Here is a 15,553-nt window from a genome sequence, read left to right as displayed (position 1 = left end):
ACATCCTGCTGCGATGCCGCAGGTTTCGACAACTCCGGCGCCAGGAATTCGGAACCCTCCCAGGACGACACAATCTCCGGGTCATACTGAACAAGCGCAAAGCAGCCGCCAAGGCAATCCGATTCATAGAACAGACCGAGATCCTTGGGCAACACGGGATCGAGTCGCAAACCAGACTAAGCTGAACATTGGGGGGAGACTGTAGGTACGCTGAACCGTTGTACGAGGAGAAAGACCTCAATAGAGCCTAGACATACGTGTACATTAGTAGAGAACCGCGAACTACACGAGGTGCCAGCCAAGGGTAGTTGAGGTTGGAGAGCAAAGTGGGAGATTTGGAGACAGCTGGTCGGTGTTTTGCACTGGCGAAGTGGGGCGCTGCGGATTAACGTCCGGAGCGCGTCGGCTGTTGGCCAAACCCCGCTATCCGGGCATAGCTGCTGACTAAAGCGGCCAAAACCGAGTAGGAATCAATCAAATCAAATCAAATCAAATCTGACCATACTGAAGATCTGTCACCTGACAAATGGATTGCACTACACCTCGTGCGCACATCCTTCAACTCGGCCATTGTCCGAAACACTTCAGGGAAGGTTTGAAAAAGCCAGATGAAGGAACTAAACAGCGCAAAAAACATACAGGCCTGATAGCACTCTTCAACACGGTTGAAAAAATCATGGATACCGCACCAGCACAATGACTGAGCTACCCTGCCGAAACACACGGGCTGCTCCCAGATATCCACATGCGGGAGAACACGCACTGCATCAATCGTGTACAAGATGGATATACGAAGCCTGGGGCTCAAGGAAATTGCAGCATGCCCCTTTCCCCTGGTCGCGCTAAGCGCCCTCTATGTTCTTTCGCACAGCTAACTCCTGCCCAATACGGGGAAGGGATGTACTGACGAAGTGGCGGTGCGTTGAAATGCCAGTTCTCTTGGATGCCGAGATCAACTTAGACGGACCCCGATCCGAAACATCCAGAATCAACACCAGCATGCCCTAAGGATCGCCCTTATCACCGATAGCCCACCTTTTCTACCACCAACGCCCACTGCCTCTACCGGAGAGGACGACAAACGACATGGCATATCATGCTGCCATGCGGCAGGATTTGAAAGCTCCGGCGCCAGAGAATCGAAGCGCTTCCAGGAAGACACATCTTCCGGATCATACCGAACAAGCGCAAAGCAGCCAGCAAGACAGTCCGATCCAACCAAACCAATACCCTTATGCAGCACGTGATCGAGTGACAACCGCACAAAGCTGAGCATTGGGGGAGACTGAGGTAGTTGGAACCGTCACACGAGGAACCAGACATCAAAGGGGCCTAAAAGTATACGTATATAAATGAGCAGAGAGCCGCCAAATAGACTTGGTGGCTGCCAGGGATAGATGAGGCTGGAGAGCAATATGGGAACGTTGGAGACAGCTGGTCAAGGTTTTGTATCGGGGACTTCGGGTGCTACGGATCAACAGCCGGAGCGCGTCGGCGGCTGGCCGAACCCCGCTATTCAGGGATAGCTGCTGACATAAAGACGGCTGATCAGATAAACCAGTCTTTAAACACGTGGCGTGCCTTGCTCGAACTCCGCAATGACTGATTAACCTCATCATAGCTTCCATGGGTAAGAAAGTGAAACGGATGGCCGAGTCCAAGACTCTCCTTAGGGAGATTGCAGAGTAAACATCTTGAATGTATGACCAACTCAGGATGAGGACTAACTATGGCATACAAGGCTTTTCAATAAATCAGACCATGTCGACGTCAAAATTCGTATCGGCGAGTTCGAGTTGCCGGCCCACGGCTTGGTCCTAGCGGCTCACAGCCCATACTTCAAGAAAGCCCTCAAGGGCAACTTCCAAGAAAGCGAGAGCAAGACGTTTCAATTCCGCGAAGGAAGTGCACATGCGTACTGGAGAGTCTTCGAGTTTATGTACACCAACAATTATTCCGAAGAAGTCGAATCGATCGAAGCGCAAGGTGGCTACTCAGTACTTCGAACCTAGACCAGTGCTAATCTTTGCACAGATGACGCCGATGAACTGATGAAGCACGTGCAAGTCTATGTCTTGGCAGATTTCTTCTTGATGCCAGAACTGAAGAGTTTTGCCGTTGAAAGACTCAAACCAAAGCTTGAAGAGCTTCGGGTGAGCGAATCTTTCGTAGGCTGTATCAGAGAGACGTACGAATCAACCAACCATTCGGGTCAACAGATCAGGGATGCTATCCTTCGAGTCGTTAAGATAAACCTTGACAGCCTGTGGTCGAAAAAGACAGTTCGTGATCTCGTGTATGAAGGAGGTGATTTTGCAGGCGATCTTGTCGGACAATTCGTGAACCGCTCAAATAGCAAGATCAGTGTGAAACAGGATGAGATTGAAGAAGCCAACTCTTCGTTCTAGCCATCAAGAAACAGGATGAGCGGGATATTCTCGATTTAATCTGTGTTTCGATTCTATGTATGGGTAGTCGATGCTCACCCCTCCGGTTTCTGCGACAATTGTCATGAACGAGAATAGCTTTGTGGTAGTATTTGAATTGTCTCTTTTTAAGTCGACTATCAATTCCTACCCCTCCCGCAAGTCAATTGTGGTACTTGTTGCCCAGTCCATGTTCCTGTGGCGGCGAGACATCACGCCGCAACATGTGCCCAGGTACGCATTTGAAGTGACGCGATACCGAAGTGACCTTATTCCATCTGCCTTACAATATGTTATCAGGCATGAGTCGAGGGGTCATGACTCGCCGCCATCAACGCTCGTAGTTTGATCCTGCGCGTGCACGTGATGGCTGAGGGCATCAAACACTGCATTCTGTCATGCCTTCGCCCGATGCGTTCGAATTTGAGAGAGGTGCCTGCGTATGTAGAGGTCTGCTGGGTAATCCCTTGGATAGCGCTCAAGTGTCAAGTCGTCAACACAAAATTGCTGTAAGGGACATGGCATACGCTCATGATACGGTCCCGTGAATGTCGCGGGCATGACGCTGAAAATGCATCTTGTTGTTGAGAGTCATGTCGCAAACCTTGCAGTCTACCTGATCGCAGCCTGCGATTTTGTCAAGGTGCTTTCGTTTGAAGTGTTTGGTCAAGTCATTAGAGGTGTAGAACTCGTGCATAAGTTCGTTCAACCGCTGTTCATCATCCGTAGGCAGACACAAGGCTTGACCAATACACACGAAGCATCGTCTTGGCCGCTCTTCCTTGTCAGCAACAAATACGGACAGTGTAGCTTCGTATAAAGGGGTGCTTTCTCGTGGGCAGCCTGACGAAGAAGGAAGTGGGCCCTCTGCTGGCCTATGCTGGGACCGGCGCACCGTACATCCTTCTTGAACAAGACAGTACGCAGACACCGCTTCGATGGCATCGTCTCTTCGACGGTACTGCCCTTCCAGTGTCGTGACAACTGGGGCTGTGAGCTTGGCGAGCAATCGCTTTTGTGCTGGTCTCTGAGGGTGACAGGGATCCATTGTTGCCGGTTTGGCAAACCCAACGCCGCGAATTTGGCGCTCGATGTCGTCTGTGGCTTGCTGGTCAGTCCATTCGTCCCTGATTTGCTGTTTCAGATCTCTCCTGAGTCTCTCCTTTTCTTTGCGCATCATCCGTTTGGCTTCTTTGTATTCTTTGGAGCCCAGAGGCAGTTTCGGAATAGCTTCCGTAAGTGCTCTTATGGTTGAATGCGTCGCAACAGAGGCAGACTGCCCTGCCGTCAGATCGATTGGACGACGCTGCGAGATGGAGTGGCCAATGCTGCAAGACTGCTTGAGAAGTGCTTGCTGTGGCTTCTGTCCACGGACGATACCCCAGAGACCAGCAGAGATGTTGCGCCCAAGATAGTGCCTCTGGAAAGGGTCGGAATTGCCGTGTCCCATGGCCAAATTTCTCAGAGCCTCGCTGACGTCGACTGTAATGATAGTTAGTGCAGTCATCACAGGAGATTGCGCATGACAGACCACTTTGGTCAAATGCATTGGCAGCGTTGTAGCGCAGATTGTAGGCTATCGTAGGGTCCTTGAGCCCCATAATTTCGCCGATTCTCTTGACCCAGGCTGCCATCATGCCATAAGATATGCGTTGATTACGGGACATCTGATAACCCGTCAAAGTCTCGACAGCTCGACGAAAAATGAAGGTCTGGTTGAGGTCCTCCCTCAACGGCAAGGGAAGCTCTTTCTCGCCAGGATGTATGTCAAGGCTTTGAAGGTGATGCGGCGAGGTAAGACTTGGTGCACGGAAAGCTCGGTGACGGAAAATGATGCCCAGGAGAAAGACGTGGGGGCTTAAGAGCAAGGACGGATCAAACATGGTTTGGGGGATCGTGTATGTTTTCCTGAGACATTAGCAAACCGCGGCGATGGCACTAGAATGAGAGCATACCCACTGTTCCTTTTCGCCGAGGTAGGTTTTGGTGAATTCAGGAGTGAGCCGAAGAAGAAGCTTGTGTGGCCCGCCCTCTGGGTCCCTTGCCAAAGCGACCCGAATGTCCTTGAATCGTAGGTTGAGCGTCGCCGTTGGCCGAGAACCAGCAGGGGCAAGCAGGAGGAGAAAGAGTACGGCGAGGATGCGCAGTTCCCCAAGCTTGAAGGACTTCTTTGTTGTGCTAAGCGTAGTCTCATTCTGCTGCATAAGGTCTTCAATCACCATACAGCGATTGGCTCGCCGCTGTTCGTTCATACTGTGCCTCTTCGATAAGCGTCGCAGAACCTGGGCTGGTCAGTTGTAGGACTGGCTTAGGTCCGGGAGAGTTACCTTCCCTGTGCATGCTGCGGTTCAGCTTTGGATCAAGCTTGTCGCCCACGGCTCTCTCGTAGACGAGCCGAAAGACCTTCCAGTATGTTCCCAGCGAACTTTTCTTCTTGATTCCACGTTTCCTCCTGCCGTCCTTGCCGACCTTTTGGTTGAGTAACCAATCGAAGAAGGTGTGCATGATGCTGGTCGAGATGGTCGCGTAACACTGTTGGACGTCGCGCTTGATGACAGCGCAAAATCTGTGCGTAAAACGTGTCAGCGAACAGAGCGCGAAAAGGAATGAGAAGAGCGCACTGGTGCCATTGTCCCTCGACGGCATCGAGGAGCACCGTCGTCCCCAGACTGTAGTCTTGACAGGCGAAGGAATCCTCGTTGAAGCTCTCTAGCTCGCGCAGCCAGTATTCAGATGGATGCACATTCCCGTCAAAGAGCTTCATCTGGTCTTCCATATCGTAATCCTTGTCTTCGGAAAGGATTTCGTCGTAATCGCCGCCCATTTCACGGAAGCCTCCCAAGTGATTATTTCAAAGGACTGCACATGTGACTGCTGGGTATAGCGATCTGGATTACCTGGATTCTAGTAGCGCTGTTGAATCCCCAGAGACATCACACTTGGCAACGGGCCCATGCTGTCCCGACAGCAGGGGTCAAAAGGCCCTCATCACCTGTTTCCAGAGGGTGGGAGACAAAGCGCCCTTGCTCGACTCCTGACAACGACAGCCAATATGGACTGCCCAGCCACTCCGGAGCCAGGGTTGATCGCGTTGGATGGCGCGTTTGGTTCGCCCGCGCAAGCCCGTTCTGTCACACTGGCTTCAGTACCTGCTGCGCTTGAAGTTGATTCCGATGCTGGTGGGAAGCGCTTTGTAGCATAGACATAAGCTACAGGCACTCGTCATTGCTTGCTAGGATCAATAGATAGTCTCAAGTAGCCTTTGCGAAACCCTTGTACTTTACCCGGGGCTAGGCCTAACACGAAATGCTGCATGCCCTGTCGAATCAGACTCCTTTGGTCCCCCAGCGCACGGGCTCCTTTATTAACTGGCCGCGATCCGAGTTGATTGCTACGAAATGGCTTTTGCTTGGAACAGACGAACACCGAGGCGTCGCCGTTGAACCATGATCCACATGTCCGAAATGGATCTCTCAACTGATCGTTAGCCGCACTAGGACGATGCTTCATCAAGTTCCTGCGTACACTACCAGATGCGCTACCTAGAGAGATTTGTGGACGGGCCCCAATCGAGTTACATCCGAGTCTCACACAAAGTTAAAGACGATTTTGGCTTACGCTCGTATCAAAGTCTCCCCCGGTACTCCTAGTCTACCACCCAGAGGGTGATCAGCGCAGAGAGGATGCTCAAAGTCCACATGCTACGTAGCTGTAATCAAGGACAGCACCGATAACTTGAGTGCTTGCATGATGAACTCACGAGCGAACGCAGTCATAATCAGCTAATAGGAAGATCAATCAGCGCTTCTAATTTCACTCTGGGCGCGCTGGAACCCTGCCTAACATGGACTTGGCAGGATTATGAATATCTCGGATGGCAGGAAAGAAGTTAGCACAAAGCAATACATTGAGTGTCTCTCACTTGGCCAGCTCACTTCCTGACTGCTGCATCGATCGAGGACAGTTGGTGGATGTGATCTACAACTGCCGCTGCACAGTGAACACTGTTTCGAGAAGAAGTGCTGATGAACCCTAGCAACAGCAGGTGGGACATGGATTCCTCCATGCAGGTCAGGCCACTCTCGTAGGGAACCTGCTCAAGCAGACTCCCGCTTGTGCAGCTTTGCTTGTGCGGCTTTGCTTGCGCGGATTGCTGCCTAAGCGGTTGTGTGCTTAAGCACATTCCTGCGCAAGCGACTCTGCTTGAGACATTTTACGCGTGGGCGGCTCTGCTTGAGCGGAATCCTGCGCAAGCAGCTTTACTTAGGCGGCATCTTTGCGTGAGCAGGCATGCCGAGGCAGTCTTCTGCGTATATAGCATGAGCGGACAGATATGAATCTAGTTAGCAATATCAGCAGCCGCATAAAGTTGTGAGCATGTGTTGCTCCCTCTTCTGCTCACACGCTCGATGTTTCTAAAGCCAAGAGCCGTATGCCTCCCCGTTCATCAACAAAGCGCTGACCCCTGTCTGGTACGTGCCTCTTGTCCTGAGCCCACGGTTTTGGCTTCGAGGTCAACCTCTCGAATAGCTTTCGGGACTCGACAGTCAGGCTTGCCCGCATCCAAATTTCCCATAGGCAGATGGAATGAACGCCAATCTGGCTGCGCTCGCGAGATAGCTGTGACAAAAGCCCAGGAATCCAACGACCGCAGAATAGGCTCAAAGGCGACTCCGCTGCCGCCTATGCCTCATACGTTCGTGTGATATGTTTGTTTGAAAAGGGATGCATTGGAAAGAGCAAAACGACAACTTACTTGTCATTTTATGGTATTGTATAGTAATATGTATGCAGTACAGTACTGTACTGTTTAAACTGTACCGGAAACCTCAATCTTACTGCCGCAGCACGATAGAGTCACTGCTTCACTCGCGTGCATAGAACTTGGCCGGTGCTTGTCGCAGTCTGTATTATCCAACAGATCATCATGACTTTTCGTCAGCAGCCACCAAAGAAAAGGGACAGAACCAACGAGAACTGCGACAAAGCGGTCAAAAATATCATGTGGCGTTGTGAGCAGATACGACGACGATATGGAGCCGATGTGTACGTCCAAGTCCGCTTCAAAACCAGGCTCTATGAGTACACGTCTTCCGAAAAGCCCGAGTTCCCCAGGTCCAGAGCTGAGTTGGTATGTTCAATCAACCTATGATCCTCCAAGGCTACCCCCTAGGCTAAGATTTGGAAGAAAGCGACCTACCCTGTCCCGGTAGCAAGATCGCCGCTGGACTACACGGAAAGAAGACCTCGAGGCGTCGTTGAAGGTCAATCTAGCGTAAGCAGCGGTTGAGTGCGACAATGTAGCTGTCCGGCGGAGAAATGTACTTACAATAAAGCCCATATTGCTACATACAGCTATGGAGTAATCCATCGCCCTACCCGATGCGTACTTTTGGTGTTCCGCTCTCCTTATGTCACCTGACGCCGACCAGACCGTTTGCCGTTCTCTTCAACCACTTACATAGTCGGAAACCGTTCGCGCCTTCGATCATCAAAGTTGTCTTTAGTTGTACATCGAATGACATGTTTTGTTGGTCTCCTACCGCTTCAAAGTTGATTCCGAGGCATCGATGTTGACCCGGTCCGCTCACTGGCAAGCTCTATGCAGGGGGAATCCTCACCAAAACCGCTGGCAAGACGGGCCACCCTCCCCTCTGTCATTAGTCGAGACATACTGGCCATTGACTAGCATAATTGCCCCAGCGGAGTCTCTATGAAGTGAATGATTGTGATTTCAGGGTCCTCAGAGACCATGTAGCCCAATCCGAAGAAACACCTTTATTCATTCCATACCAGCGAGGAGCTGACGGATCTAAGAAGGCTAAAAAACCATGCTGCAGTTAAGGAGGATCGACGGGGAATGTGGCTTGTGCGTCAACAGAACTCCACACGGTCTTTCCTGCGGGCGCACGCAAGTCGACGCTTTCTATCAAATCAGTTGCCCAGCGACACAGTAAGATGCATCCTATTGGCTGATCGGATTTCTTTGGTACCGTAGTTCACTGAACACAATCCTCGAACCTTCGCCTTATCAACCACATCCACCACAGATATCATGAGTAGGACAACAGACGCTGAGGAGCTGGCCAAGCGTCTGCAACTAGCAGAAGAACGAGCTGAGAAAGAACGAGAACGCGCAGAGAAAGAACGAGAACGCGCCGTGGCGGCAGAAAGAGAGCGACAACAAGAAAGAGAACGCGCTGACAGAGAACGAAAACGCGCCGACACTGCAGAACAGCAAACCCAGCATACGTCACTCGATGAATACATCGCTGCCTGCCATTCCCTCGTTTTCGCCAACTTTACAGTCGAGACGGACCGCAGACTGACTTCCAGGGGCTCCATCACAAATCCGCGTAACAAGTTGTGTCCCACCATTCTACGGCCATGGTCCGACTTCCTGCACCAACAGAGCATCGTCTTCGGCACCCTTTACGATACTTTCCCTGCCGATAGACGCTGTTTCGAGACCCCGTCGTTTCTTTCCGGGCTAGGAAGTAGGATCGCGAAGCGCAAGATCACTGACGAGAAGGCCCTCGAGTACTTTCTGCACAATAGCGTCGAGGACCCCGTTAAAGCAATTTTGGACGAGCTCAGGAAGGTGGAAGAAGTCAAGACTGTGTTCGATCTAGGCAATGGAATCGTCTTCGAGAACCACCCGCATGCGCTCAGCGACGTGGCTCCGGAGGTCGTGGAACGCAACCTCCCATCGACACCCCCCTCCACACCGCACGATCGTAGAGTCGACCTCCAACAGCTACGGGCCGATCAGATCTGCGTCTATCGAACCGAAGACGTCGACGGCGACCCAAGCACCCGATCGATGCTTTACGTTTCCGAGTATAAACCACCGCATAAACTTACTGCACCACATCTCCGCCTCGGTCTGCGCTCGATGAATATACATCAGGAAGTGGTCAATCGTAAGACGATCCCAACATCGGTCGACCCAGACGCGCGATTCCAGTATCACGCGGAGAGACTCACTGCAGCCGCAATCACACAGACCTATCACTACATGATCGAAGGCGGACTCGAGCACGGCCTGTTGACGACGGGTGAGGCGATCGTGTTCCTGAAGATCGACTGGCGCGAGCCCGGGACGTTGTTGTACCATCTGGCGGAGCCCTCTGCAGAGGTGGAAGCCCACCCCAAGCACGCCCACCTCTGTACGGCAGTTGCTCAATACTTAGCCTTCAGTCTGATGGCCCTTGGCGTGCCAGGCGAGAGACGGCTGCATGGCCAGGAGGAGCGGCATCGAGCCATCAACAAGTTGAAGATGTGGGGGGAGGACTTCGAGACGACGCTGCGATCAATCCCTGACGAAGAAAGGCATCCACCAGACAGCTCGCCAGGCTACGAACCAAAGGCATACAAGAACGTCGACAGATCTCCCTATTTGCTCCGAGGGAAGAGGCGAGGACTTGTGAGGGACGGGCGTACGACGGAGCAAATGAGGAGGGACCCGAACGAATCTTCCGATGAGGAGCCGAGACGCGACGTGCCAGACACACCCACTCCTACGGAACGGCGAGCACGCGGAAAGGACTCTCAAAGCCAGGCGGGTCAAGGCAGTCAGGCGACGCGACGCAGTAAGCGAGTTCTGGCGCGTCGGCCGCGAGGCGATGAAGACGGAGGAGAGAGCCACTTCAGACACACACCATACTGCACCCAAAAGTGCTTGTTAGGCCTTGTCGGAGGCGGTGTGACCGACTCCGCGTGCCCGAACAAGTTGCTCCACTGCAGGAAGCCTGCCAATGACCGCGGCCACTGCCTTGGTCGACAACGTGCAAATGCTCAGCATCCAATCGACCGGACTGAATTTCTGAGGCTTCTCCAAGAACAACTCGAGCGGTCCTTGGATTGTGGTATCGTGCCCTTACGACAGAGCGGTGCTCGTGGAGTCTTGTTCAAAGTGACCTTGCTTGCGTATGGCTACACCTTTGTCAGCAAGGGTACAGTAGAGGCATTCATTGAGGACCTTCAGCGCGAGGCAGCGTTTTACAAGCGTCTACGAGTTATTCAGGGCGTCTACGTACCGGTATTCCTCGGATCTATCGACCTTCGAACGATCAACAGAACTTATTTCTATGACCACCGAGTTTATATAGTGCATATGTCATTTCTGTCGTGGGGAGGACAGGATCTCTACGAGATGAAGCGCACGGACTGTAGAGTTGAAGACCTAGAAGCCATGAAAACGCGGTCATTGAACGAAATCCGTGCTCTGGGTGTTGAGCACCATGACGCGAAGAGGGAAAATATGCTATTCAGTAAGGAGGTCAAGGGCATCATGCTGATCGACTTCGAAAGGGCGCAGTCTGTGAAGCCAGGTCGCCCCCCACTCGCGCAACTTGTGCCGAACAAGCGCAGACGGACGGGGAAGGCTCTAAAGGGCAGCGACTCAGTAGTGAAGTCAACGAATAGAGATCAAGACGATGGGGTACTTCTCGGGGGACGGTAAGATAGTGGAGGATTCTGGGCATGTTGGATAATGTACAATTCACTTACTCGTCCAATCTGAGGGATTGAAAGTTAGCAATATTTGCAATCTCGCATGAACCGTCCATAGCACGCAGTGAGTTGGTTTGGTGCAGTGTTGACCAGCCCGAGCTGTGCCTTTATGGAGCATCTGTATGGTATTGCCATGTTCGTTTTCGGCTAGTCGTTGGTGCCTGTCGAGGGAACAATCCCTCAAGGCTACTGAGATTCGTTGGCTAAAAGAATAGAAAGCGTAAATGCGACACCTCCATTCCCTATACTATGGGGCAGTTTATCACAGTCTTACAAGTGAAGGTGCGCTTAAGGTGAACCTTCTCCCCTCCCTCTATCTATAATCTTGCGAATTGCCAATGAGCTTGTTAACGAGATATAGTTCATCTTACGTATGTGTAGGATTGGGATGCAATTCGACCTCAAGGCAGGGGCCCGGGCAGAGCCACTTACAAACCATACTTATATGAATCGCGGCCTGCCCACCCTACGGTTGGAACCTGCTTTTTACACCTTACGCAAATGTTTATATCGTTCAAATGACCTCTCCTCGAACCACGGTTCGAACCAGCTACCCTGTGATAGGAACACCAACAGTATGACTTGGTTTTTACGTACCGCAACTTATTATCCTTAGCGACTTAAGGTCTCAGAGGTCTGGAAAGTTTCGTTTCCTGGCTAGCTATCCTGTTGTAGATATAAATTAGCTTCTTACCTGATGCGCTAGATGCATGGAGTTCGATGCCTATGCAGGATCGTTACCACAACAAATCCCACAGCTACCCATCCTAGGCTCTCGTGGCTACCATATCCACCAGTGGGCACGCGGGGAGGTGAGGGTTCGAAAGTTCGGCGTTATGTCCTCTTCTTACCCATCTGGTAGTACTAAATCGGACCTGCAGGCTGCAGATAGTTACGAAGTATATATGGGAATGAATATCATTTGTAGATGACCTGAGGATGATAGCGTGAAACATAATTCTATAAGAGGTTGATTACTACGGTATGTGCGTAAGAGGATACTCCGGACGCCTAGGTCTCTGCGATGCTACCTTCGTTCTCTTTGTATAAGCTGGGACATACTATATGGTGTTCAGCAATGGGCTCTCATATAACGGTGACCAAACGGGTTGAGCGCGTGCTTCCCTGTTGCCTCTTCTCGGTCACTTGTCTCGCCAGGCTCCTACGCTATACGAGGGAGTACATTTACGGCGCCGGCGCCCCATCCCTCAACTTGCTCGCAGTGTCTCCACTGGATAACCTGACGGCGGCAGATCTGCTAGCACATCTCGCGCATTTCCTCGCACTAGGCATTGGACCACCGAACGAGCGAAAGATCTCCCATATTATAGTTCCCGAAGCGGAGTGTAAGCCTTGGCTGCCGTCTAAGCATGCTCCGTGAAAGAGGATGAGTGAGTGGATCCAAGCAAGGCTAGAGCTCGCGCCGTCGGACGGAATAGTATAGCAGCAGACGCATAGACTCATAGAGTTAGCCGCGTGGCTGTCAAGTTTTCCATTGAGTGCTGTAAGGCGACGGTACATACGAGTGTGGGGCACTAGCTAATCAGGCATTATTCCGGATTATTTCCAACATATCCGCGAATTTGGCAGATTTGGAAGAAAGCTGGAGACCAATGTACTGTCGCCTTGCAGCACTCGATAGGATGATGAAGAGCAGTCGCTACTATATTTCGAGTAGACGGTGTACTGCGCAGCAAATGTAAGTAGTGCCCCGCCCTTAAAAGGTGTTTGGGCAACCCTGTAGTCTTCGAACCCCGTAAAGTACTTTGTTCTGCCTGTCCATAGTAGTAATCCAGAAACTGTTCACTCTAGCTTTTCGTCGACCTTGGTAGACGATGGTGGACTGAGCAGCACATGTACATGGATGAAACAAGGTTTGGTATTGGCGGTCGAGCCTCTTGGCATGATAGCAAAGCCGTTAGGTACTATGGTGGAGTGAAGCTCATGGCGACGCTGCAAAGTTGGCAAGCGGTGTAAAAGATCCCTGGCGTTCACCGCTCTAATCAGCAGGCGGTGAGCAAGCCCAAAGAGAAGTACTGGGTGATGAAGCGGATACTATTTGAGCAGGCGGTGAGACAAGCTGTGAAATGTCTTTTCGCAAGCACAAGATCCAGTAGGCGGTCAGACGGCGTTGCTGTCGAAAACAAACATGGGCATTCCAGTTACGGCAGGCGGTGCGTCTTAGTATCCTTGTCGATTCTTTCGTATCTTACCGCTATCGCAAGCTTATTTGATGGCACACTCATTTAGTCTCAACACTGGCTGGAAAATGTAGACGACTATTCTTCTTGGAGAGGTTCAGCTCAATCGTGAACTACTTTGGATAAAGTGCACGCCATCTACTGCCTATAATGACGTTCACGAATCACAGCGGGCAGACATCACAAGAGTTTTAGAACACCTTGAAGATTGATGAAGAGGCAAAACCCAGATTCAATTCAATGCTTTAGCTTCTTACTGTAATGAACTTGGAATGTTTGCATACTTCGACCCTGGAATCGGCGAGAAAACTCCCGGTATATAGCCTTCCACGAAAGGTTTTTTTCCTCTTTTAAGTGGCGCAAAAGTCGATCTTCGGCTTCTGAGAAGCGCGGTTTACGCCTCCCCGGTGACCGTGAAAGGCCCGCTTCAGGCAACGAAGGACTCGAAGGCTGTAGAACCTCTAGTGGGTTTCGGCATCGATGGCAAATACTCGTCTTCTCAAATTGAATCGAAATAGTCTCTTTGTCAACCTCGAAAACGCGCTTAAGGACAATGCCGGTCAACGGTGCGTCGGGTACGGAAAATTCTTCGAAGGTTGCGAGAATATTCTCATGCGATGCGTTCCCTGACCGCGGAGGGCGTGAAGTCAAGTAGTGCTGCTCAGCTCCACGTGGGGCGGGAATACGAGAGAGATGAGGACGATTTACAAGGGAGTCGCAATACCACAGATGATGTACGCATGCTCGCTGTGGTCCAACAACGGATGGGAAGAGATGGGCTAGACGAAGAGAACATTACACAGGCTGCAGAGGCTCCAAGCCAGAACAGCTAGGGCAATATGCGGAGCATACAGAGCAACGTCATTTCCAGCACTAAATATAGAGATATATCTCGTGCCAATCGAACAACAGATATAGAAACACAACATCGACACCATCAGCTGAGTAGACATAGCCAAAGTCACCGCACGCAAAGGAAAGAAAATAAGCCCGAGACAAACAGTAAGAAATCGACTAAACGATAGACAAAACGCAATTAGCGAACAACATAAGCACATACCGCCCTTCGTCACGCCCGTGGTAACAAGGACCGCGCATCCACATCGCCAAAAGCACGAAGCAGGCTGAAACAGAACATAAACAATGTCTGGAATAGATCACCAACGCAGTACACATTTATACTGACGGCAGTGGCATCGACGGTCAGATCAGGGCCGCTACAGTCTACACAACCACACAGAAAATAAAGAAATCTCACATAGGAGACAACACAACATCCACAGTCTACGCGGGAGAGCTACAGGGCATCGTTATAGCTCTCGAGATAGCACAAGAAAACAAGGGAAACGGGAACTACCAAAGCAAAGTCTTCATACACACCAACAACCAGGCTGCCATCAGATCATCAGCCAAATCAAAAGGAAAACCCGGCGCGTACCTTCTCAAAATCATCGCAGAGAGGACACAAGCTCTCCATAAACAAGGGCTCGACGTCGAGGTCCGGTAGGTGCCAGCCCACGTCGGCATCCAGGGCAATGAAGCAGCAGACATCGCTACCAAAGAGGCAACGGGATGGAGGCCGAACGGATAGCCAGGTACTAGGGCAAAAAAGCCGAGTGGCCTGTTCAAGCTCAGGTCGATAGTTAAAACATAGTCATATAAATAGTCCCACTACGCGTAGCAAACTAATTAAGGAACCGAGACGCGAGGAAGGACGACGTTCCGTCTCACGCCGAAGCTGATAAAGAAGGTCCTCGAACTCCACGAAGGCCTTAGTAAACGCTAAAGCGTACTCTTAGTCCAGATACGTACGAAAAAGATCGGGCTCTAGGAATTCCTCTTCAACCGAAGAGTACCGGGTATTACCGACGCTAATTACCCCTGCTAGGAAGGACGATAAACGGTATCGCATGTTCTATTATAATGCCGTAGGTTTCGATAACTCCGGCGCCGGGAATTCGGAACCCTTCCAGGATAACATAATTTCCGGGTTATACTAAACAAGCGCAAAGCAGCCGCCAAGTATTACGGCCAGCTAGTCGTAGTGAGTATGTTAACAGAAGTTAAGACTGCGATGCTAAATAAACAGTGTCGTGGTCATAGATGGCTTCCCTGAAGCTATGTCTGTAAGTCTCAAGGTACGTAAGGCTTCGGTGATCAAGCATAATCTTGTCAGCAGGTTCTCAGTGAAGATAGCTGAAAATAATCGGGAGATCTGATACCAAGTTGATTGCCGAAGAAGCTATGGAAGTCTGTCCTTGGCCCGGGCTCGATGAAGGTCAGGCTTGTTGTGAGGCGCCAATAGAAATGGCACAAATTTACCGTTAGTGCTAAGGAGACGACGCATGCTCAACGCTACTCTGGGATCGTGAAACCTGATTTATTGCCTGCAAAGAGGTAACTTGGCCTCGA

General features: G+C 51.1%; 6 protein-coding genes across 6 annotated transcripts; 5 read left to right on the top strand and 1 right to left on the bottom strand.

Moving 5' to 3' along the window:
• Positions 1–1,626: 1,626 nt before the first annotated feature.
• Positions 1,627–2,408, top strand: CABS01_06583 (uncharacterized protein; the record flags this gene model as incomplete). Its single annotated transcript, XM_060539949.1, has 3 exons — positions 1,627–1,685; positions 1,742–1,986; positions 2,035–2,408. The coding sequence occupies 3 exons, from the start codon at positions 1,627–1,629 to the stop codon at positions 2,406–2,408; spliced, it is 678 nt and encodes a 225-aa protein (XP_060404486.1).
• Positions 2,409–2,955: 547 nt separating this feature from the next.
• On the bottom strand, positions 2,956–5,250 carry CABS01_06582 (C2H2 finger domain-containing protein; the record flags this gene model as incomplete). The annotated part of the gene is made up of 5 exons (XM_060539948.1): positions 2,956–3,908; positions 3,958–4,334; positions 4,386–4,604; positions 4,681–4,992; positions 5,048–5,250. The coding sequence occupies 5 exons, from the start codon at positions 5,248–5,250 to the stop codon at positions 2,956–2,958; spliced, it is 2,064 nt and encodes a 687-aa protein (XP_060404485.1).
• A 1,585-nt stretch (positions 5,251–6,835) lies between these two features.
• Positions 6,836–7,716, top strand: CABS01_06581 (uncharacterized protein; the record flags this gene model as incomplete). The annotated part of the gene is made up of 3 exons (XM_060539947.1): positions 6,836–6,981; positions 7,308–7,557; positions 7,615–7,716. 3 exons carry the CDS (start codon positions 6,836–6,838, stop codon positions 7,714–7,716), a joined length of 498 nt encoding a protein of 165 aa, XP_060404484.1.
• A 765-nt stretch (positions 7,717–8,481) lies between these two features.
• CABS01_06580 (uncharacterized protein) lies at positions 8,482–10,890 on the top strand (the record flags this gene model as incomplete). The annotated part of the gene is made up of 1 exon (XM_060539946.1): positions 8,482–10,890. One exon carries the CDS (start codon positions 8,482–8,484, stop codon positions 10,888–10,890), a length of 2,409 nt encoding a protein of 802 aa, XP_060404483.1.
• Positions 10,891–12,018: 1,128 nt separating this feature from the next.
• On the top strand, positions 12,019–12,321 carry CABS01_06579 (uncharacterized protein; the record flags this gene model as incomplete). The annotated part of the gene is made up of 1 exon (XM_060539945.1): positions 12,019–12,321. One exon carries the CDS (start codon positions 12,019–12,021, stop codon positions 12,319–12,321), a length of 303 nt encoding a protein of 100 aa, XP_060404482.1.
• Positions 12,322–13,881: 1,560 nt separating this feature from the next.
• Positions 13,882–13,974, top strand: CABS01_06578 (uncharacterized protein; the record flags this gene model as incomplete). The annotated part of the gene is made up of 1 exon (XM_060539944.1): positions 13,882–13,974. One exon carries the CDS (start codon positions 13,882–13,884, stop codon positions 13,972–13,974), a length of 93 nt encoding a protein of 30 aa, XP_060404481.1.
• Between the last annotated feature and the right edge of the window lie 1,579 nt (positions 13,975–15,553).

The sequence above is a fragment of the Colletotrichum abscissum genome (assembly GCF_030869225.1).
Source record: "Colletotrichum abscissum strain IMI 504890 chromosome Unknown Scaffold_13.1, whole genome shotgun sequence".
NCBI classification, from domain to species: Eukaryota; Fungi; Ascomycota; class Sordariomycetes; order Glomerellales; family Glomerellaceae; genus Colletotrichum; species Colletotrichum abscissum.
The sequence above is the reverse complement of the archived record's forward strand: the minus strand, read 5'-3'. Positions and strand labels throughout refer to the sequence as shown.